Source organism: Brachypodium distachyon, chromosome 3, assembly GCF_000005505.3.
Source record: "Brachypodium distachyon strain Bd21 chromosome 3, Brachypodium_distachyon_v3.0, whole genome shotgun sequence".
NCBI lineage: Eukaryota > Viridiplantae > Streptophyta > Magnoliopsida > Poales > Poaceae > Brachypodium > Brachypodium distachyon.
Window position 1 is genome coordinate 17462347 of NC_016133.3, and position 23714 is coordinate 17486060.

Below are 23714 nucleotides of genomic sequence, written 5' to 3' on the forward strand. Positions count from 1 at the left end.
TCTGTAAAGCTCTCTTCTCTCTCAGTGATGTCCCTTTCTGAGGGAGAGCAATCTGGAGTTTCTGCAGCTAGGAAAAATGGAGGGTGAGGACAGAGGACAAGTGCAGATAAGTTGGTTGGGGGTGGTTCGGTCCTTGATGAGGTTGGGAGAATAATCAGGACCATAGGGGCTGCAAGAATTCTATGTAGTTCTGCGGTATAATTACGGCGCTTTGTTCTGGTCTCGTGGATCCAGAGAGGAATAGCCCGTAGAATTGGTCTCGGTTTGGCACAAGCTTCATGAGATGTGCTATATTCCACGTTGAGGTATGAAAAAAGCACATTTTGAACAAGTCCGAACGTATTACTTTCTCCGTCCCATATCAACTGACTCAAATTTAACCAAGTATGGAGGTATCTATGTCTAAAAAGCGTTTAGATACATGTAATAGAAAGTCACTTAATATAGGACGGAGAAAATATGTTTTACAAACCTCCTAGAGTAGGTAGGAGCCTCCGCAATTTCATATATACCACTCCGTAAAAGTAATTTATATTGTTTATGAAGAAATCGAACTGAAATTACGTGGATGCCTAATAAATTATTGAAACATAAAAAATAAAAAAAAGCTCAAACATGCCTAGGAAAGAAACATGAACACAACCCCAAAACAGCAACTATAAATCAGCACAACATCGACGCTCCGGTAGAGGCTAGCGTCTTTATTGCGACAAAGAAAACGGGTATCCTCGCTCGGATCTGATGTGTCCCACACGATAAGGCACATCATTCATGACAAGCTCCTAAGAGAAACGGAAGATGCCGTGTTGAAAGTGCAGAGCCTAAGGGTGCGTTTGGTTAGGGTGCTTTTCTGCTTTTGCTTCCGAAAAATAGAAAAAGCTAACCAAAGGGTTATTTTCCATAGCAAAAAGCAAAAAAGCAATCTGCTTTTCGTAGTACAATTCTCAAAGTAGGTTTAGAGGTACTTTTGGTTGCTTTTCCTTGCCAACTTGGAGTTATTTACCCACCTTTGCCACCCATAAGTAAAAAACGATTCATTTTCTAACATGTCAGTGTCTCCCATCGAGCTCTTCCTCTGACCGACAGGGAGGAACCCTAGCTCCGGCGGCCTCTCCACTGGTGGCGGTCTCCTCCGGCGGCGTCGCGCACCGCCCGACCCCGGCCTGTCCATCCCTGGCCGCCCCGGCCCACCCGTTCCCGACTTGCAGACGCCGCCACCGCCCCTCCGATCCTCATGTACGTCTCATCCCGTCTGATCCCTCTCTGTGTCCCTTCTTCCTTTCTAATTTCTAGCAATTAAAGGTGTGCAATTATGGGATTGTGCTAGTATAGATTGTTGCATTGTCACTGAAGTAATGTTTGTCCCAAACTTTTTTATTAAAGTATGGGTGAGAAGGCAGTTTGGGATGAGGCAAATGTCAAACATTTTGTTGATATTTGCAAGGAGGAGGTATTTGCTGGAAATAGGCCTAGTACCTATTTGAACAACAAAGGTTGGAAGAATCTTGAGGATAAATTTGCTGTAAAAACGGGAAAGAAACTAACCAAGACACAATTTAAGAACAAATGGGACAACATGAAACAGTCCTATACATGGTTTATAGAGCTGAAAAGATCATAAATTTACGATCAATTCACATATAAACAGTTTTCAGATAATTACAAAAGCAAAATCAGTTGTCTTAACCAAACACACTTCCTGCTTTTTCACAGCAGGAAAAGCAAAGCAGCTTTTCCACAGCATAAAAAGCAAAGCAGTTTTCTCCAAAAGCAAAGCAGAACCAAACGTACCCTGAACCACCTCCAAGAAGCCGCTCCAGTACCTTTGTTGCTATTGTCATTGTGCGAAGAGATAGATGGTGTGTTTGCTATTGGAGAAGCCGGCTTAAAAAGTGGCGAGTATGACAACAAGTTACCGACTAGACCCATCCCTAATGCCCGACACTCGATCAACCAATAGTGGCAACATAAATGTGCTTGTCGTCTCATGTAACTCGAGATACCATCCGCACCACGTCATAGCTTCGTGACCAACCTCTTTGACACCGAAGTCTCGATGTAATTTTAATTATATTTGAGTGCCTAGGTGTGGAAGTTACCGAGAATCATCCGGTCCTTCCACATGATAACTACCTTTAGAAGACGTTTTGGCAGGCTAAATTGACTTGTCAAAATGTCTTATAAAAGGAAATGGACTTTATTTGCGGTTTAACACTACATTTGTTGGGGACGATGTTGCTCACTGCCCAGCCAGCCGCAGAGAGCAGGACTACCTAGGCAGCTGCGTCGCTGGTCATAGACAGTAGACACTTGAGCAAAAAAAGGAAACTACGATCAGTAGATTAGAGTCGAAGTGTAGTATGAAATGCGGGTGCAAGGGTGAAAACAGAAGATACAGCTCTTGCCCTTAGGGCACTGAGGAACCAAGCTGAGCTGAGGTAGCGAGAGCACTCCCTCCCGTGCCATTGGCCACTCCGGCCGTGGCGGCCACCCCATACCGCCGGTTCTCCGCCACCATGGCGCGCCCCCACTCCAGATCCGTTGGTTCCTCTTGCTCCTCCCCCAGATCCGCTGGGTCTGGCGCTTCCTCTCCTCGGCACGATGGTCGCAATGCGGCGCGCGTCGCTGGATCCGCCGGTCCATCACCGCCCTCGCCTCCACAGCCCCTCCGCTGACTTCGCTCGCCTGCTCCGGACCTCGCCCCTGTTCTCCGCATGCGCATCCGTGCGTGCCTTCGGTGCCCGCTTCGGACCAGCAGGTGGTGCAGTGCCCCCGCCTTCAATCGGTCGTGGTCGGCTCCATACCGCCCTCGTCTTTTGCGCCTCCAGCCGAGAATGGAATGCCCTGGTCCTTGGTGGTCTCGAGGGGCAGCCGGAGAAGCCGCACCCCCCCCCCTTTCGGAGTCGCAGCCTCGCCTGCCCATGCCGCCCGCTGGAAACTTGCGCCGCGCGCCCAGGCCCTTTGTCGACCACGAGGCCTTTTTAAGACGCTTCCGCGGCCGCTGCTTCCGCTGCCTCAGCACTGACCACCGCCGCGCTGACTGCCGCGACCCGCCTCGCTGCATCGACTGCTGGCAGTGGGGACACCTGGCTTCTTCTGGCCGCTGCAAGGCCGGCGAGCCTGCTACTCACCGCCTCCCTGTCCACCGGCGCTTGCGTTTCCCAGCCCCGCCCCCGACTGCCGCCATGATCAGCCGCGCCCTCACCAAGCCTGCACCGAGCCGCTCGGGCTTCAGCCACTCCATCGTCATGGCCTCACGCAACATCGAGCAGCAGGTGTTCTCCCTGTGTAGCCGCGGCGTCCTCGTGACGGCTGTCCCCCCACTGCACTCCGCCACTCCCATCCTCGTCGACAGGGAGATCGAGAAGGCCCTGAACATCCCTTCGCACACGCTCCGTGTCACCAAGCACCTACCGAAGGACTTCTACATCCCCTTCGACGCACCTGCACACTGCAACCGCGCCGTCGCCCTCGGCCGCATCGACATTGATGGTACTCCTTTCCTCCTGCGGCCCTGGCGGGAGTCTGAGCACGGCATTCTCCAGACATACCCTCTCCACGTGCGGGTCGTCATCGAGAAGATGCCCCTCCACCTGTGGTCCGTCGAGGGGGCCGAGTCCGTCCTCAACAAGAACATGATCGTCGACCGGCTTGATAGCCGCACTTTCGCCAAGGAGGACACCAAGCTTTTCAGCTGTTGGGTCTGGTGCTGGAGTCCGGACCACATTCCGTGCGCGCACACCTTCACCGTGTTCCCCGCCGGTGCCGGTCGTGCCGAGGAGATGCACGGCCACTCCCCGCCTCGTCGCCCAGTTGCTCCTCCGCCCGAAGGTTTGCATTTCAACGCTCTGATTCACATTGAAATGGTTGAGGACTGGACTGTTGTTGTGCCCCGCTCGCCACCGAGTCGTCAGAGCGGCCTGCCGTCCTCGAGCTCGGGGGAGTCTCCACCATACCCGGCCATCCAGCGCTACACGTGGTACCTGGGCGTGCCTGATGGAGAGGAGCCCAGCCTGAGCGACCGCCGCCGCCTCCACGACGCCTGCCGGGCTCCCCTGCTCGACGCCCGCCGTGACGACGCGGGCGACGAGGGAGACTGCGACCGACGACGGCGACGCGCCACACCCCCACGTAACGACGCCGCCCGGGCGGCCGCGCCGACTTCCTCCGGAGTTGGGCGTTCCTGCCGCCGCAGCCAGAATCCTACCAGCCACCGGCGCCGTGGCTGGGCCGCCTCCCCGCGTGAGGAGCTGCCGCCCCCGCCGCCCCTCCCCAAGCATTGACCTCTTCCTCAACGCCTGGCCGTGTCCTCGGTCATCACCGCCCCCGCCGTCCCTCCCCGAGCACGGACCTCTTCATCAACGCCTGGCCCTGTCCTCGGTCATCACCGCGCCCACGCCACCGCCCTGGCTCCTGCCTCGCCGGTCAGCTCTGCCTCCGCGTCCGACGAAGACCCTCTAGCTGAGCTGATGGTCGCTGAGAAGCTCGACGGCCTCTGCTGGCCCCTGCGTGGCGTTGACCCCATGACACTCGAGCTCGACGCGTTCTGCACCAAGGCACTCGCATCTCCGCTCTCCTTCCCTCTGGGCCCCGGCAAGACCAGCGGCTGCTTCAGCCCCTCCCAGCGGGGTACTGCCTCGCCACCACCGAACACCATCGACCCCGGCAACGTTGATGTGCACCCCTCTGCCAGCCGCTCAATCTTCGCGGTGCCCAATGCCATGGACTCGACGATGGGCGCGACACGTGACGCGCCCACAACGGCCACCGAGGATGCCGGCGACGTGCTCTCTACCCTGTTCTGCGTCGGTGCTGGGTGCTACTCCACCGCCACGCCCTCGCACCGCCAAGGCTCCATCGACTACCCCGCGATGCAGCGCTCGACAAGCCAGCATGCACTCCTCCACCTCGGTGGCGCAGCGTGCCACGGTCCGCCTCGCCAAGGAGTTGGCGATTGTCGATGACTCTGAGCAGCGCGTCGACGCTGGTGCTGCCGCGCTGGTGCAGCACTTCCAGGAGCCTCTCGCGGACACCGACATCGACGGCTTGGCAATCCTGACAAGGGTCGACCGAGATGCCATCCACCGCGCCGCTGCCCAGGCTGCTGCATCCAGAGCCGCCGCTACGGCGCACTAGTTTATCGATGATTAGTCGACTTAGGATCCTTCGACGACTGCCGGCCTCCTGCCGAAGCAAGTTAGTTTTCAGTTCATGTTTGGGTTCGTGGTTTGTGTTTACGGAGACGACCATCTTGCGGCGCTTGTGCTGGGTCCGTCTCCTCCCGATGTATGTGTGGATGGTGTACTGTGCTTCTTTTAGTTCATGTCTCGTCGTCGAATCTTCAAAGTTTGCTTCGTTTACCTATGATTGATGGTCTCTGCCCCATCTTGTGCTGGAACGTGCGCGGCTTGAACACCCCTGCCCGTCATGAGGCCGTTTGCGAGTTGGCTTCGGCGGCCAGGGCAGGAATTCTTTGTCTGCAGGAGACGAAGCTCCACCACATTGACGTTGCGCTGGCCTGCGACATTGCCGGCCCTCTACGGTCAGCCTACGCCTTTCTTCCGGCAGATGGCACCCGCGCCGGCATCGCCATCTTCTGGAATCCCGACACCGTCGACGTCAACAACTTCTCCTACCAACGTTTCTCGATTTCGGTCACCGTCTCCATTCGCGCTTCTGGCCTCGCCTTCACCCTCTCCTCGGTCTACGGTCCGGCAGACAACGCCCTTAAGCCCGACTTTCTGCAAGAGATGAAGGAGCTCACTCCCACGATCGGGGAGCCCTGGCTCATCGTCGGAGATTTCAATCTCATTTACGAAGCCCACGACAAGAACAACACCAACCTCTGCCGACGCCTCATGGGGCAGTTCCGACCCGCGATCGACCACGCTGAGCTTTTTGAGCTCCGCTGCTCCAATAGAAAGTTCTCCTGGAGCAATGAAAGAGAGAATCCTACCCTCCTCAAGCTCGACAGAATATTCTGCAACACCGCCCGGGATGCGCTCTTCTCCCCCTGCGCCGTGCAGGCTCTGTCTACCGCTCACTCGGACCACTGCCCTCTCCTCCTCGCTCCTTTCTCGCTGCCGCCGCGTAAAGCTCGCTTTCGTTTTGAGAACTTCTGGCCCAGGCATCAGGGTTTCCTCGAGGCCGTGTCAACTGCTTGGAACGTGCCGGCCCTGTCCCGCAACCCCCTTGTCCGTCTTCGCATCAAGCTTGGCCAGACTGCACGCAGCCTGCGCGCTTGGAGCAAGGGCCTCTTCGGCGACGCCCGACAGCAGCTCCACCTCGCCGTCGAGATCGTTCTTCGCCTCGATGAAGCTCAGGATCATCGGCCTCTCTCCCCCTTGGAGTTCCACGTCCGCAAGGCCCTCAAGATCCGCGTCCTCGGCCTTGCGGCGGTGGAACGTGCTCGCCGGCGACAAGCTTCCCGGCACGTCTGGCTCAAAGAAGGAGATGCCAACACCCGTTTTTTTAACGTCATGATCGGCACTCCTTCCGGCATCCACGTCTCCCACGAGGACAAAGCGTCCGCTCTCTTTCAGCACTTCGACGAGTCTCGCGGTAGGACAGCTCCCCGCACGCGTACGCTTGCCTGGCAAGAACTCCATCTCCCTCGTCTTCCCCTCGCCAGCATCGACAACCCGTTCTCGCTGTGCGAGATTTGGGAGGCCGTCAAAGCCTCGCCAACGGAAAAAGCGCTGGGCCCGGACGGCTTCATCGGCACTTTCTATCGGCGCTGCTGGTCTGTGATCAAATTCGATGTCCTCGCGGCCTTTCACCACCTCCACCGTCTAGCCGGTGACAACCTCGACGCTCTAAACACGGCCCTCATCTGCCTCATCTGTCACCAAAGCCCGATTAGCCTCATCCACTCCTTCGCCAAGCTGTTCGCCAAAGTGCTCGCCCGCCGTCTGACTCCCCTCATCGGCGATCTCATATCACATGCGCAGAGTGCCTTCCTCAAGACCAGGTGCATCCACGACAATTTTCTCTTCGTCCGCAACACCGCCCGCGCCCTTCACCGCGCTAAGAAGCCCACGCTCCTCGTCAAGCTCGACTTCGCAAAAGCTTTCGACTCCGTCTCCTGGGAATATTTGTTGGAGCTTATGCTCCACTTAGGTTTTCCGTCGCGATGGCGTGACTGGATTGTGATGCTCTTCTTTTCGGCGTCCTCCTCCGTCATCCTCAACGGCACCACTGGCAATCTTTTCTACCACCGTCGAGGCCTTCGACAGGGCGACCCCCTATCACCGCCTCTTTTCATTCTCGCCATTGACCCCTTGCAGCGCATCCTGCTCCGCGCCACCGAGTTGGGCGCCCTCTCCCCGCTCCCCCTGCAGTGTGTCTCTCTTCGAGCAAGCCTCTACGCCGACGACGCAATCGTCTTCATCAACCCCTCGCGCCCCGATCTTCAAACGCTTCTCTCCATTCTGGACACATTCGGCACAGCGACCGGCCTCGGCATCAACATGGCCAAGTGCTCTGTTGCTCCGATTCGCTGCACCAACATCGACCTCGACGACGTCCTTCAGCCCTTCCTCGGCGAGCGCGTCGACTTCCCTTTCCGCTACCTCGGCCTCCCCCTCTCCCTCGGCCGGCTGCGACTGGCCCATCTGCAGCCCATCCTCGACAGGGCTCGCACCAAGCTGGCCGGTTGGCACGGCAAGTGGATCAACGCCGGCGGCAGACGGGCGTTGGTGTCGTCGGTCCTCAGCTCTCTTCCTATATACACCATGACCGCCCTCCGGCTGCCAAGATGCTTCATCTCCGCTCTGGACAAGGCGCGCCGCAGGTTCATCTGGGGAATTGAAGAGGAGGAAGCCGCCAGGGGCAAATGCAAGGTCAGCTGGGACAAGGTGTGCTCTCCCTTGGAAAATGGAGGCCTCGGTCTGCTCAATCTTGATATTTTTGGCCGCGCCCTTCGTCTTGGCTTTGGTTCGAGTGGACGGCTCCCACCCGACCTTGGGTCGGCATGCCCACCCCCTGCGACGACCAGGAAAGAGACCTTTTTGCTACGATTACTGTGGTTTCCATCAGTGACGGGCTCACGGCGAGTTTCTAGGACTCCAATTGGATTGGAGGCGCTCCTCTCCGCATCTCTTTCCCGCTCCTCTTCGCCCGTTCGCGCCGCAAGGGCCGCCGGGTCGCACATGCGATCGCTGGCCACCAATGGATCGCCGACCTACGCCGCGGCAACACCACGAAGTTCATGTCCCAATTCCTCGCTGCCTGGCGCTTCCTTGTGCAGGCCCCTCCACTGCTCACGAACGCTCCGGACTCGATTCGTTGGACCCCCTCCCCCAACGGCGTCTACTCCACCAAATCCGCCTACCTACTCCACTTCATCGGCTGCTCGAGTTCCAATCTTCCCGGCTTCGTTTGGCGGCAGTGGGCACCTCTCAAGCAAAAATTCTTCGCGTGGCTTCTACTGCAAGACCGGCTGTGGTGTGCGGATCGCCTTCAGCGTCGCGGCTGGCCAAATTGCTATTTCTACCCCCTCTACCGACGGAATCTCGAAACATCGCTTCACCTCTTCTTTGAGTGCCCATTCTCCCGACAGGTTTGGTGTGGATTGGCCGCCTGGCAAAACTGCAATGGCATCGCGGGTGCCCTCAGGGCCGATCACCGGGCACTCACCGACTTCCTCGATTGCATTCTCGATCTATCCGCCGACGGCCACAAGAAAGGAGTCAACTCGCTCATCATCCTCACCTGTTGGACCATTTGGCAGGAACGGAATACTGAAATCTCTGGCAGGCAGCTTCTCGTGTTCATCAAAGACGCGGCCCAAGACTGGGCCTTTGCCGGCGCCAAAGCCCTGAGGAAACTTCTTTGGGAGTCTCCTTGAGTCTCCTCATTTCCCTTTCTTTTCTTGTCTTCTTCTTTTTTTTCCTTGGACGATCCTGTACAATTTTCTACCTGCTTAATATATGAAAGCCAGCATTTTAAGCTGGATCTTTCGGAAAAAAACACTGCATTTGTTGATATGATGACATGCTTTGCATTCCGGTCTCATCCACTTTAATTACGCGTACGGTTGTTCGATTGTATTCAACCCGAGGCTGATTGGTCACTCCTTTCTCATGCCCTTCCTTTTCTGTCTAAATTTGTGGTTTTAGTTGCACGGATTAAAGGGGAGGAAGTTGAAAGATTCTCTGATAGATTGTGCACGGATCACAGACGTGATCCGACGATCGAGACTGCCATAATCGCACCCTGCTTCTGTCGGATCAGACAGGCATAAACGGACCAAATTTTATCCACCGTTAATTAGTTGTCAATGTTTAGAATTTAAGAGCGTCTCTGGTGCTTAATTCGCCGTCGCCGTCGGAGTTGTTCTAGCCGACAAACCATCCACGTTGGACAGATCACAGATGAATACCACGTCCAGAGGCAAAGAGGAACGGATGATCTCGTCTTCTAACTTGATACAGTATTTTATACTAGCATTAGTGAAGGACAGATGAAGGGATCATTATCGCTTTGTTTATTATGGTGAAACGGGTCAGCTTCTGGCTTCTGCATCAGATCGGATGAAACAAATCATGGATCGACCATATCGTACCCAAAACCATGTAATCCATATTCTAGAACCAATTCCACTTCACGTCCCAAATTATAGCGCATATATATATGGCCAGATGGCCAAAACCAAACCATTGCTATGCTAAAGCATATTTTTACTGAGGATTTAGCTTAAAAAGCTCTTTTAGTGATGGATTTCAAAGAGAAATAATCCTCTATCATTATCAGAACCATTACAAGGTACTGCCTCCTTCCATGGTTGATCAGCGTAGGCAGGGGGGGAAGCCAGAGGCAAAGAAAATAGGAGTGGGCGATAAATGGAGTTCATAAATGGTTTCCCATCAAATTCGTAGTCTAACTAAATTTCACAAACTTCCATGCAAAGCCTGGGATGCATTAGGAGATGTATAAAGATACAGACATCTGCTACATCAGTAGCTATTAGTTCCGTCTCGAGTCTCCAGCATGAGACTCAAGATATGGCTATGTCCTTACACAGGCCCATTTTTTACATACCCTTAATCTGTGATCATGCGCACTTCGAGTACCAATTGCCCTTGCAGTGTGCAACAACAGCAGTTGACCAAACTGAAAATAGCAGGGGTATACAGCCAGGTGCAATTTACATTTCTAAGACAACTGAGTGCATATTTGGAAGTGCCAAGAAATAATTCTCTGCAAGACTAGTAGGTTCATTCCATAAGAGATAAGTAGCAGTAGCTAGGCTGTCATTCCTAAGGGATTACCAGTTAGCGACGGTGGATGAGATGCTCCTGCACATCATACTACAAAGGCTGCGGCAGGACTCATGCTACCATGGCAAGAACAGGTTTATCCTTGGCTATACTGCGGCAGTTACAAACACAAGAGACCAACATCACAGGTCGACATTGACGTGCATTGCAGCCTCAAGATTGAAATCACCAGGAACATATGTTTACGCATCTGTTGTCGCCTCACGCTCACCATCCAGGCCGCTTAACCTCCTGCTGTTGTGCATATGTGTAAATCATAGGAGTTCTGGAGTGAACAAAAGAAAACTAGAGAGATGTATCAAAACCACCTTGGTTTATCAGACTTGGAGAAATGCTTAGACATGATTGACGCCTGTAAATTCAGTTCCCAAATGTAGGTCAGTCAGGAGTTGACATGAGGGACAAGAAATGCACAAACTACAAATCAAACCCCATATGTGCAGTTACAATGTCAGAGATAAATTTGTGATAGACATGTTTAGACACATATTTGCGATTAAAATCAGAGATCGTTGTTACCTGCTCTTGGATGATGCTTCTGGCTTCAACTAGCTGAGCTTCAAGCTCAAGTTCCCGCTCAGTGACTTCTGAGGTCACTTCAGCACCTTTTTGAGCATCTTGAAGTTGTGTCATTCGTGCCTGTGCAGCAATTTGTTTTACGAAGTTCAGGAGCGTAGTGAAAAGGAGAACAGTTTGCATGCTGAAGTATCAACCATAATGAAAAAGTCAGTATCAATACAGTGATCCCTACCTTTACTGAAGCCATTTTTGTGCGCAAACTCTCCTCTATCTGGTCTCTGGCCATGTGAAAGGGCAAGTCAAAGACGTCCTGGCAGGAGGAAACACAACGAAATTGAGGAGGGTCTTGTGGCTCCAACATGAGCAAGTCATGTGACAGAAGAGAAGGGGTGGCACGAAAACTAAATATCCATTTCCCCCTTTTTCACCATTTATGATTCTATTCTGATATTATATCACATGGCAGAAACCGTGTGGATTTTTAAGTGAAAAAAGGAAACCAACAACAAACTCTGTAAAGAAGGTTGGCATCCATACCGTCTTGCCCCCAAGTGGGGACTGGGGAGATCCAGCGTCCTGCTTTCCATTACCAACAACAGCAGGCTGTGACGATCCATTTGGAGCATTAAGAAACTCACGCATATCCATCTGACATAGAACATTATTACTCATATAAGCACAGTTACCAATGTTTCGTACACAGAGATATAATGTGGTGATGACAAATATTAGTAATTTTTTCACCCATCTATTCATGGTATCCCCTCCGATCCATAATAAGTGTCTCAGAGTTAGTACAACTTTGTACTGAGTTAGTACAAAATTTGAGACACTTATTATGGATCAGAGGGAGTACTTCAGAATTCATATAAAACTGAAAACTATGGCAATCAATTGTCATTTTTTGCAGACCACTGAAAGGAGCATAACAAATATGGGATACAAGGAATACCTACAAAAAATGTGTACAATGCTAATGAAATTTTTTTATCATAGAAGGGATCATACAATATGAATCCTATTAGAAATTCAGCATATTAAACATCCAGATTAATAAACAAAAGCAAGGAACGAAATCTGTAACCCGGTTACCTGCATTGAGCGTAGCAGAGCCCGCAAATCAGCATTCTCCTGAACCAGTTCTTGCTTCTTCACTTCATATGCATCAACCTGAATATATGCTCAAGGTACTTTAGAACATATTCAACCAGCTATGTATCAGTATTACATAAGTGGCGCAATGCTTACAATCATTTTGTAATAATCATTGTCATTCTTTTTTGCAGTCCATGTTCCTCGTTGTCGTCCCTCTTTCTGTTAAATTAAATAACAGAATGTCAAACAAAAGCCTCTCTTAGAAAATAAAATACCACTACCAATATTATATTGAGAATATTCAGCACCTGTAACAAGTTCATTATTTCTATTCCTGAACGTGATGATTCCTTTTTCTTCTCCATGAGTACCTGGTTTAGCTTCTCCTGCAAATAGAAATAGATACATCCAATAGCATCAATTCAGATTAAACTTCCATGCTATGTTTGTTATGTATAATATGAAAAATGCAATAACTTGCCTGCAATTTGATGTATTCCTTTTCCTTCTTCTTTGTTTCATGAATTTGTTGGGTGCGTACTTGCTTAAATAAGACAGGTAACAAATTAGGACTCACGACCTCATCATCTTCCCATCAACAATAATGGTTGTAATTCTCCAGAAACAAGGAAAACAAACAACATGAACAAAATAATTTTTTAAGGAGTAGGAAAACCATTTCACCTGATTTCCAATAACCATTTTCTGAAATTCATCGCGTTCCTGTTGCAGCTTTTCAATCTGAGCTTTCAAAGCTGCAGAGTTCTTGGCCTCCTGGTGATTAAGGTGGGGCAGTTAGATTCCAGAACTGGTTAAGGACCCAAACAAGAATCAATGCACGGACAAACCGTTCGGGTCAAAGTGGCTAGCTCTCGATCTTTCGCTGCTAATTGGGCATCCATTCTTTCGATCTTGGCTTCCAGCCTTGAAATATCAGACTGCATACTGCATGTTGAATAACATAAGTCGCCATTAGACATATGTCACATAGCAAATTAGCAATATTCAGCAAAACCGGCCAAAGACTGCAATCAATTGCATTATTCTTGTCACCCAACAGAATGAACTGGTGCTCAGAATATACTGCCTCCATTCCAAAATATAAGGCGCATAAGTATATATGCAGTTAACGTTTTAAAAAATTTGACCACTTATATATGCAGATGCATATGGATTGGGCATGTAAGAATAAAAGCATTGTATTTGTCTTGCGATATACTTTTATGTCATATGTCCTTTTACTAATTTTGTAGAAATATTATAAGTGAAAGTCGTAGCCAAAATCATGCATCGGAGACTGAAAAGGCAAGCAGAGGGAATATACTGGAAAGAGCACACAAATCAACAAGTGTTTACCATATACTGACAACAGTTGTGTAGGACCATTCCAAATGTTGCAAACTTCCAATCAACTACATTAACCTAGACACAACTAACATGCAGGTATAGGATGAGCAGAAAATAGACTCATATTTGTGTACACATAAAACGAACAAAGATAGCAAGCAAATGATGCACAGATGGAATCAATGTATAGACCCTGCACTAATGGAACTGTGCAGGAGCAATTAATGATGACAAATAGGTCATTAAGTTGTTAGGTGCAGCTGATTACACGGTAATACATATTTCCTCATTGTCAGTAGGTTATATACTTATACTAAACAAATAGAAAATGCTTCCAGTTAAATTACAGTATGTATATAATGGAGAAAAACATTGTTGGAAGATGAAAACTAAAAAGGAAGAGTAAGGCAGACAAGAGGAAAAGGGTACACTTTAGGTGGTGACAGACTGACAGGGTTTGTTCATGCCAGACTGGGAAAGAATTCTACGGTTGGGCTGATGTCAAAGGCAATAGTGTTACAGAATTGCCAGATCTAGTTTTGATTCAATGGAAAAATAATGCCAGCTTGTCAGCAATTCGGCATAATGAAAACTCAACAGACAAGCAAAATCAAGATTAAAAGACATAGTTATAGCCAAACAGCAAGTACAAAACTGATGTTAGCTTAAGTCAAACTCATTGTGACAAAACCTCTTTTCTTCTATACGCCTTAGCCTGAGATATATGCATTTGTTTGGCTCGCAAGGCAAACAAAGGAACTCATATCAAATACAAGCACTAGAGAAGGAATTGTACTACCAATACTTGGAAAAGGAGTTCTTGGAGCCACTAACAACATTCAGAAAAGAAGTCCATTTTACCCCCCCTCACCTGTTGGGAAGTCCAAATTTGACCCTAACTCTAAAACTACTGGCCAGAAGCTGGAAGAAATCTCAGACTACTGGCAGCAGCACGGAGATTGAAAGGACGGGAAGGCACAGAAGAATGGGGGAGGGTACTGACCTAGCCGCAATGTCCTTCGCCTTCAACCTCCAGCAGCAGCCCCTTCCCAGCCGCCGCCGCCAGGGTCAGGAGGTCTAGGGTTCAGTGGGGAAAGAACTGAGAGAGACAGAGATAGATAGAGAGAGAGAGAAAGGGGCGCGGGAGAGAGATAGAAGAGCGCAGGGTGCGGTCCACCATTTTGCCAGCGGGGCGGTCAGAGGCGGATCAAAGCGCCAGCGCGACCACCAAAACCAGCCAAGACGTAGGGGAAACAGCCAGGTGGGTCCTCGTGGACGGTTTCAGGAGTTCAGGGGGGTAACTTGCCCAGTTTTGGAGTTTAGGGTCAAATTTGGACTTTCCCAACAGTTGAGGGGGGTAAAATGGACTTGCTTCTTCAGAAAATGCCAGTGCATAACAGGGGAGGAGGCACTATCGGAGCACACAGAAACACAACAAGGTTGCGCTAAAATTTTGTAGGACTCAATTTCACAGATCTATATCCTATACAACTAAACTTTAGCAGGAATTGAGAAAGAACGGGATACACTGTTCTCAGATCACACAGTTTCAAGTTGCATAATACTGGCCTAAATTCCTGATGTACAACCTCAATGATAAGTAACGCAAGAGAGCCATAGCATCATGCATATTGTCATGTCAAAGGTTAACAAAGTGAACGAATAGTGACAACGATATTATCGAAACTGGGAGACATCACCGACAACTATCAGTCTATCACTACTGTGCCGTGCCCTGAAGATCTGGTGGGCATTGCATAACTAATGGATAAACACTTCCATATCATAGCATCAAACACAAATGAAAGAATGGCAAGGGAAAAGGCTGACCGCTGCCGCAGATCATTGGTTGATTCCCGGAATTCAATGTCTCTCTGGCGCTGCTGCAGCAGTGCATACATGCAGTTGCACGTTCTTGCAATTGATACCTGCGCCACAGAGACAGAACAGCAAGGAGAATTTAGAACAAGCGCATGAAACTGAAAGACAACGACGAGCACACTGGTCACCACCGAAACAAAGTTGTCCTACTTCAAAGAAAAGAAATAAAATGCAATTTTAACACCAGAAGCACAACATCTAAAAGCCATAATTTAACTGGAAAACGAGCAGAAGGAGCTCCTGGAAAATCCCTGAACTAGCCACCGAAAATGCTGCAGAGAGCTAAAAAATATTAATGCATCAGCACTTGTCCCAAAAAAACACTCAAGAGGAAAAATAACATAAAATCAAGATAGTATATTCCAAAAGAAGACAATGGCCTAAAAATGGCAGCGAGACCAAACTTATTAATTCCGTTCCATTCCGGCTGGAACCCTGGATCGTTCCATTTATGTGACCAAAACGGAACGTAGAAGATTGTATTCCATAACGGTCAAATTTCCGTTCATCCCGGCCAAAATATACCATTTTGTCCGGAAATTCCATTCTAGTGACGCCGGTACCAGTTGTAGCCAGCAGTACTATTGACTCTATCCTGAACTCTAGTTCTCGTATAAAGGCATCAATCCCATGACAACCAACACTGATTGGTGATGTGGTACTAACGTACCAGCACCGGAACTCAACAATAACCAACAGGCCTGGAATACTGGCCTGTTCGTTCTTTGCAAACATTGGGCCGACATGAATATGCCTCTTTCAGTCATTCTCTTGCAAAAATTCAAGAATGGGTCTGCAATTCTGCATACACTAGTATGGATTCGGCAATGCTAGGCCAGACCAGCACTAATCTATTCCATCTCCCTTAATTTTCTAAATTTCCTTCTGATGCGCCTCATACAAAATCAAACGCATACAAATTACGAAAGTGTGGAACAGAACGTCGCAATGCTCGGGTACCGGAATGTTCCATTTCAAGCAGTAAACCAGAATGGAATTAATAAGTATGAGTGAGACCCCACACAAAATTGACAACAATACTTTAAAAAAAGGAACCAAGATCTCTTTAATCAGGGGGAACAGAGCACTGCCGATAATGAGACACAAGCGAGTGACAAATGGAGAGCAGGGGGCGTGGGTGACGTACGGGGTCAGTGGCGAAGAGGTCGAGGGAGGCCGGGAAGCCGAAGGTGACGAGCGTCTGGTTGAGGTACTTGGCGCAGTGCTCGAGGTTCCCCGCGTCCGCGAACGTCCCGCCGTCGCCGCTGCAACGACAACAAACAAACAAACAAACCGAGCAACCAACCAAACCCTCGCAGCCATCAGAATCTACCGCATCCATGACGGAAGGACAAAACCCTAGGAGATCGGTCGAGGCGCTGACCCCATTCCGACGGGCGTCGGCGGCTGCTGCTGCTGCTGGTGAAGGTACGAGGAGGTCTGCATTGGAAGGGGGGGAGAAGGTTAGGGCCTTAGGGCGCGTCGGCGGCGAAGGAGGTGGAGATGGGACGGAACGGGGCGACGGATCTGCGGAGTAGGGTTAGAGTTTTACCCGGAGCTCGAAGCGCGAAGACACCGACATGGCGCGGAGGAGGGGAAGAGAGGGAGATCTGGCCCTGGCGAGTGGGATGTGTGATGGGAAGGAGGGAGGAGCAGTGTGTGAGAGAGAGGCGATGGGGATGGATGGGACGACGACGGCTGCCTGTCTGTTTTGTATATTGGCGAGTAATTCGAAATGGTCGCGAGGGGAAGAAAGAGGCCAGGCCGGCCAACGGTATGGTGGGGCCGGCTGTCGGTGACTCACCCGGAGCTGTTGGAGATCTGGATGGACGGCCCGGTGCGGGGTCCACCGTTCAGTGGCAGAACGAGGACGGAGCACGTGACGTCCCGGGCCATGATTCGGTTAGTTGTCTGTATGTACGATGCCACGTGTAGGACGGCGGTCGAGCTCGAGTGGAGGTTTGTGCTTTACGGCTACGCATTACGCATGCTGTGTCGACAAATATTTTCTGCTGTTAAAATTCTCTGATTGCTTTCTTGTCGGCCCAAAATGCTAAAGGCATGTATACGTCATCTTTTTTTTTTAAGACTGGCACGTAGGATAATTGATGACGTGGAAAAAATAAAAGTCAAGAAAAGACACGAGCCTTTTATTAGCTAAGAGATGATCTCTTCACAAGAAGTATAAGGCAAAAAAAATATAATTACCCATTGTAATATATTCATTTTTTCTTAACATTTATTTGATTAATTTTATTCACCTAGACATTGATCGTGAGATATAGCAATAAGATATGACGTATTGGATAACTTGTTTTGTTGTCTTATCTAAATGACGTGGAACACATAAGAGAAGGCAGTCTTGTCAACCATTGTACATGGCCTAATCGACGAAATGGGATCGGTCTGACCAGGCTGTAGAGGGGGCAGAGTCGACGAGAATTCGTCTAAAAATACGTAAGGTTTTCTTCGTCGTATTCTTCTTTTTCGTCAAGGGCACGGCTTGCCTGCTCCCTTCCTTTACTTCCATTAGTGCTTCTTTCTCTCCTAACGGTTCGGAATTCTTTTAGGTTGAACCTACCAGCTCCGTCTTCTTGTCTCATTAGTGCTCCCTTCGTTCTTGACGGTTCGGAATTATTTTTGGGTTGGTTGAGCCTAATGCTCTGATCCATCTTCTTGTCTAACTTCCTCCACGTGCGACAGAACTGCAGATCGACCGGCGGCGGCTCCTCAGAGAACAGCCGCACCAGTGTCCAATTGTGCAGATCTTGGCACCACACACCGCCAAACCAGAAGGATGCAGGTGATCTCAAATCTATGTATTTGGATCTTGGAGTGTTCTTGGCAGAAGAGGGAAGCCTGTTGAACGAGAATAATCGTGAGCACATACATACTTCTGTCATCGACATTCATAAGTATACCTACTAGTAGCTTTCACGCATTTACCTACGCCAAGTTTGCAATAGCATCCACATCTTTTGGATAACATGAGCCGCGGCTCTTCTTCTAATTATATGTGGCGGAAGGGCAATTTCTAAATGTTGTTTGTTCACATTATGTTGCATATACGCAATTTATACTTTAGTAGATTTTTTTGTTAAAATGCTTAGGCGTGTTGCGCTGAATCTGTTGCGAAAAATACACGCGAACCTCAATGCCAGATTCACATTAATCTAATTAAACTGGATTATTATCCTAACCAAAATCACCCCTTGCGTAATTACTTTGCTACCCCTGTTATGTACTGCTAGCCAGAGGACCCTAGACCGGAGGCAAGTGCCGCTCACCACGCTGCGCCGCCGTCTAGCCCCCTGCGGACTGCCTCTGGAGCTGCGCCGCCGATCACGCGTCCCTGCCTAGACTCTGCACCGCCGAGAGCCCCACCCCTCCCCCCTCCCCGACGCGCCCCTGCCTCTGAAGCTGCGGTTGCAACGCCGCCGAGCTCCCCACCCCCGGCGCGGCGACAGGTAAGGCTCATCTGTTTTTGCATTTTTGGTTCCTATGTTCCAGTGCATGATTTGGGAAAGGTTCTTGGTAGCCAAAGGGGTTCTTGTTGGGATGTGAAACCACTAGAAATTTGACCTGTCGCTGTTTCTTGTTGCTCCGCCCACAGTCTCTCGTTGGATTCAAGAAACCAGCAGCCCCTTGGTGCCACCGGCTGCCCTCGCTATATACCAAACCGGGCGGGCAGATCCCAGCCGCATGCACCACCGCCTCCTCCGCTGCCGCGCGATGCCTCTCCCGCCGCCGCCGCCGAGGATGCCAGGGGTTTCCGGCGGGCGCCTCTTCGCGTCCCTCCCGCCCCCGCCACCTCTCCAGTCCCGGAGGTACGCCCTTCCTGCCTTCGTATCTTGCACGTATGATTTCTGGGGAGCCTGCTAGGACGATGGTAGATCTGGCCGCCATCTGGGGGAAGGTAGAGATTATCTTGCCAGATACGTGATACCAGTATGGCGATATGACATTTTCCAGTATTATTCATTTAGATACAGGAAGTACATTATAGTACTTGACAATATTAAAGAAATGTGAAGATTGCTGCTACTTCTGATTGCCATTCATAAACCTGTGAATGATGAATCCCTCGACCCTACTACGAAATTAAACAAATCAGTAATGTTGAATAACCAACTAACAGAGGATGAGCTGATTGTTTGCTTTTGATTTTCAATGGAAACTAGATTGTGCACTAAGATTGTAGTTTGTGGATTTCATTCGAGCTTGTGATGGGCATTCGCTCAAGGAGTTTTGGCCCAGATTTTTTTTTCTTTTTTGAAAATCCTAATTGCCCTATACTCCCTTACATGTGTATCCCCACGTATCAGCATATGGATGCATGTACGACATCTCCCGTAATAACGGAGTAAATGGAAGGTTGCTGTAAAAAAAGGAGCAAGGTTTTCATCGGTTCTTGGAGGTTTAGATTTAATCATGTTGATTTGGTGGGCGTGTTTTATCCATGAGTGGTATTCCTTTGCACTCCTGAAACTGTCCTGGAGTTCATTTTCCCATTTGGTCTAAATGGAAATTGTGCGACTGCAATGCCCTTTGCAATTTGAAATTGTACGACTGCACGGCCCTTTGCAACTTAAAATTGTACGACTGCAAGGCCCTTGTTTTGGTGCCAAAGATCAATGGCTAGTGAACCAACTCCTTGAGACGGATCGATAATACTCTCTCCATCCAATCCGTAATTGTGTATCTCAGATGATGCATCTTTTGGGGTAAATTTGGATGCTTAAAAGTCATATACATCAACTAAACTATATCTCTTCCTTCTGAGGACAAAATGAATCAAAACTATTATGTAGAACCAACAACTAAATCACTCGGTGATGTAGCCTTTCGTCGTTAGGTTTTCTCTTGGGTGGTGCAACCCTGTACTGAGTGTAATTCTGTCTTTTACACTTGTAAATGGTTTATGTTTCTTGTAACAGTGGTTTGGTGCATAATAATAGTTTGATGACATTTATATTTATTACTTTTGCAGAGAGGTGCATGTTTGGTATCTTTGCCCTGATGAGTTGAATGATCACTCCCAACTAAAGATGTATGCAGAAATCCTTTCTCCAGCTGAAAGAAAGTATGCTTTGTCAATGAGCGGGACAACGTTGCAGAAAGATGCTATGTTGTCCCGTGCGTTGTTGCGCACCACCCTCTCAAGATGTATGTAACCACCAACTGATCTAATTGTTGATCACATTTAGTTTAATTTTTATGCTTGTTACTATTGTCCAATGAATCTTGTTGCCTGTAATCTTGTTATAGGGGTTATTGAATCGAGAAATTAGCTGCAGATGTTAGATTTACTAGTGTACATTGGTTATGATTGATAGCACATAGAATCCTTTCCATGGTGGTGGTAACCCTATGATCAATTTTTATTAGACTGTATGCCTTGTAGTTTTTGTAATTAAGGAGAAAGCTTGGTATAATATAACTTAAGATATCTGGAGAGATTCAGCTTGTTTATGCAATTTATGGATTTTGGATGCAAGGAGTTGTTCCATTTAAATATACCTGACATAGTTGCATGGTTTCCATTTGTGCATTTGTCTGTTTTATATATATGTGAAAAATATATCATTCAAGATTAATGATGTAACTTTCAGCCCCTTGCATCGAAAGGGGTTTTCTTCTTATGTACTCCCTCCGATCCATAACAAGTGTCTGCTAGGTGCACTGTGTACTCAAGTAATCATGATTTGGTGATCTTGAAGTGCGATCGCTTTCTAATGTATATGTAGTTCTAGCATATATAAATGTCATAAACATGGACAATGAAATTATCAGCCATTTGACCTAACATGGAAGTTTGGGCATACTGCTCTGTATTTGGGTTCATCAGCATTTTATCTTGTCAATAATTATAAATAATATTCTTTTCTTGTTACTGATTCTATTTTATGCAGCATCAAACATGTCATGGGATAGCACTACAGGATTACTGATATGCTTATTGCTAATTTGTTTGAACTAGACTAGATACAGATTGTAAAATTGATCCGAGGGCATTTGAGTTTAAGAAAAACAAATTTGGCAAACCTGAGGTAAGAGGATGTTCTTCATTGTTTCTCTGTTATGTAATTTAAAGCCTTGTAACTAACCTACCTTTGATTGCTTTCCATGTTTGATCAGATAGTGTGGCCACCTGATGATAGCATTGTGGAACGGCCTTTGCATTTCAACATTTCGCACACATCTTCTTTGATTGCCTGTGGCATTGCCATGCATGCACATGTATGTTCCTTTTCCCCATGACCTCCAGAAGTGAGAGAAAGAAATTTCTATATTTCTGTTGCTGTGGAAGTTCTTCAGTTGATATTGCTGTTTAATGTGCTGTCTCAGATTGGCATTGATATTGAGGAGAAGAAGCGGAAGACAGCCAAGAGTATTTTAGCTCTTGCTCGCCGTTATTTCACTGCTTCTGAAGTTGATTATCTGGCTGAGATTTCTGATTTGGATGCTCAGCGGAAGGAATTCATAAAACTATGGACTCTTAAAGTTAGTGAGGCTCTCTTTGGTCCTCTACTTTATAGCCCTTAGCCCTTTCCTATGCAATTTCAATCACTACATTGTGCCGATTTACATTCTTTAGAACATTGTGACGGCATTTTTCGAGTACAGGTTAGAGTCAATCAACTGACTCGTCACATAATCTAATACATGACAATATATTAACTGAATCAATCTGAATGACACAAAGGACGGGCTTCTGCCTTATGATTAGTTTCTCACGGAAAAAGGAGATGGCAGTAAAGTTGGGTTTGCACAAACCCTAACAATACTAATTACTGTTATGATGGTGCAAAGTAAATTTCCTACAGGGAACTATAATTGATGTCTAAATTTATAGGAAGCATATGTAAAGGCTCTTGGAAGGGGTTTCTCAGGTGCTCCATTCAATAGGTTTTCAATCATGTTGGAAACAAGTCAGAGAATTCAGGTTTCCAAGGTATGTAGCTTTGAATTTTCCACTTTGTTGGTGTCTTTAACATACGCTATGTGTGAAAGGGAGTTCAAGAACTATGTATTTGAACAAAGTTCACACGATATGTTGTGACCTAACATTTGGATCTCCTGGATCCCCAACGTTTGTTTTGGCCAAACTGTCAGTTATCATGTTCAGCAAATTTCATAAAGAGCTGCCTTCTTATTTCATTGTTGCAATTTAACAGTAATCCAGTTTATCGACCTGCTTTGATTCTTATTGGATTTGCCAGGCATCAAATGCATGCAATGATTCTGATCATCTATCTGAAAATTGGCAATTTGCACTTGCCGAGCTAAATAGTTCTCATTACATGGCAGTTTGTATAGAGGACGACCCAAGAAATCAAGGTTTGTATTCCAACTTTCCAGCTTGGGGACAACAGTTTGGTTATCTTGTTTTTTCAGTCGCTCTATTATTATCGGTATTATACTGCAGGTTCTGAAAATGGTGCGGTACCAGTAGGATTAAAAGTATGGAAGACCATACCATTTGTAGAAGATACACTTGTCACTGGAACAGAAGCTGTAAAACTTATTGCTTGACTATGTCGGATCATGTGCTGCCAGCTTGTTAATTTCCACCTTAAGGTGGTTTCCGCCGGATAGTTCACTAGACGATAGGAATGATGCAAGATTTGGTTTAGCACCAAGTGGAGGCCAAACTGTGAGCATTCTTGAAGCATGGATAATTGCTGCTTGCTTCTACCAAAGACTGAAGTTCCCATCCTCGAAAGTGCACTCTGTGCCTAAGATGTTGTATTATCGTTAACAGAACACCGGATATACGAGTGGGATTGAATACTGAATCTGTATGCTTTACACATTGGAGTAAAATGAAATGTGCTTCTTGAATAAATTATCAGCCTGGTCTACGGAAGTGGTTACAGCTGATGCGATTATTTAATCACTGCACAAGTTATTTCTTTATTTCGTCGAATGTTTGGATTGTTGTGTTTTTGTGAAGCAGCAACTTGCCGTGTACCTTTTCTTCCATGCGGTTGGATGTTGCAGGGCTGTCAGGCAGCCGTGCGCCGCCCCATCCTTAGCTGTTGGTACTTGGCTGCATCATGAATCGACATCCAGTTAGTTACAAGTGGTTGATCGCTGAGCAGCATATCTTCCCTTCCCGTAGTTGTTGGTCGAAGATAAAGCTGCTGCGTTTTTGGTTGAGACTTTAGACACGCATCAATGGCCGTATCAACTTGTAGCAACTGTCCATTCCACAAGTGGCTTAACTCTGTCTCTGACCCGTCAGACGGTTTAAGGCATGTCAGCGATAAACCATTATGCAGTACTAGTGCCGTGCAGCATGCTGCCACGTTATTGCGCCATGTTGGCAGAATACGATGGTGTTGTACTTCGGACGTCCGTGTGCCATGTTTTCAAGTTGTTGAACCACTAGATATGTCTTTCAAACAGCGTGCACAGAGCAGGGCCTGGCCCCCATGGTTTTGGCACACAAAACCGTGGGCTGGACTGGAATCGAAGGCTTGGTTGGTGGCTGGGCAAAACGGTCCAGGGCCGGCAGCAAAAAACCTTCGGGGAAACAAACATGTGTACGTGATGCATTCACAAACTAAATGAGCAAACCAGAAACAT

General features: G+C 48.2%; 4 protein-coding genes across 7 annotated transcripts; 3 read left to right on the forward strand and 1 right to left on the reverse strand.

The window, feature by feature from the left end:
* The first annotated feature begins 160 nt into the window (after window positions 1–160).
* On the forward strand, window positions 161–5346 carry LOC112271852. Of its 2 annotated transcripts, none has more exons than XM_024462051.1 (2): window positions 161–305; window positions 1054–5346. In XM_024462051.1, the coding sequence occupies exon 2, from the start codon at window positions 2715–2717 to the stop codon at window positions 4281–4283; it is 1569 nt and encodes a 522-aa protein (XP_024317819.1). In that variant the 5' UTR covers window positions 161–305; window positions 1054–2714; the 3' UTR covers window positions 4284–5346. The 2 variants fall into 2 exon arrangements, with proteins under 2 accessions (XP_024317819.1, XP_024317820.1); XM_024462052.1 differs by having other exon boundaries at window positions 1087–5346.
* Window positions 4470–8848, forward strand: LOC104584074. Its single transcript, XM_010238188.1, has 3 exons — window positions 4470–4929; window positions 5320–7856; window positions 8561–8848. The coding sequence occupies exons 1-3, from the start codon at window positions 4470–4472 to the stop codon at window positions 8846–8848; spliced, it is 3285 nt and encodes a 1094-aa protein (XP_010236490.1).
* A 1050-nt stretch (window positions 8849–9898) lies between these two features.
* On the reverse strand, window positions 9899–16843 carry LOC100824205 (afadin- and alpha-actinin-binding protein). Of its 2 annotated transcripts, none has more exons than XM_003573547.4 (15): window positions 16675–16843; window positions 16507–16562; window positions 16270–16387; window positions 15072–15169; window positions 12743–12839; window positions 12579–12668; window positions 12376–12438; window positions 12203–12280; window positions 12048–12113; window positions 11892–11969; window positions 11337–11447; window positions 11032–11109; window positions 10800–10919; window positions 10589–10632; window positions 9899–10511 (listed from the first exon to the last, which is right to left on the reverse strand). In XM_003573547.4, exons 1-15 carry the CDS (start codon window positions 16702–16704, stop codon window positions 10463–10465), a joined length of 1176 nt encoding a protein of 391 aa, XP_003573595.1. In that variant the 5' UTR covers window positions 16705–16843; the 3' UTR covers window positions 9899–10462. The 2 variants fall into 2 exon arrangements, with proteins under 2 accessions (XP_003573595.1, XP_010234511.1); XM_010236209.3 differs by having other exon boundaries at window positions 9899–10514.
* A 1420-nt stretch (window positions 16844–18263) lies between these two features.
* LOC100824512 (4'-phosphopantetheinyl transferase HetI) lies at window positions 18264–22974 on the forward strand. Of its 2 annotated transcripts, XM_003573548.4 has the most exons (9): window positions 18264–18589; window positions 18736–18949; window positions 20113–20288; window positions 21108–21172; window positions 21261–21362; window positions 21471–21626; window positions 21979–22077; window positions 22346–22463; window positions 22552–22974. In XM_003573548.4, exons 2-9 carry the CDS (start codon window positions 18825–18827, stop codon window positions 22656–22658), a joined length of 948 nt encoding a protein of 315 aa, XP_003573596.1. In that variant the 5' UTR covers window positions 18264–18589; window positions 18736–18824; the 3' UTR covers window positions 22659–22974. The 2 variants fall into 2 exon arrangements, with proteins under 2 accessions (XP_003573596.1, XP_014755579.1); XM_014900093.2 differs by lacking the exon at window positions 18736–18949 and having other exon boundaries at window positions 18279–18589.
* The last annotated feature ends 740 nt before the right edge of the window (window positions 22975–23714 follow it).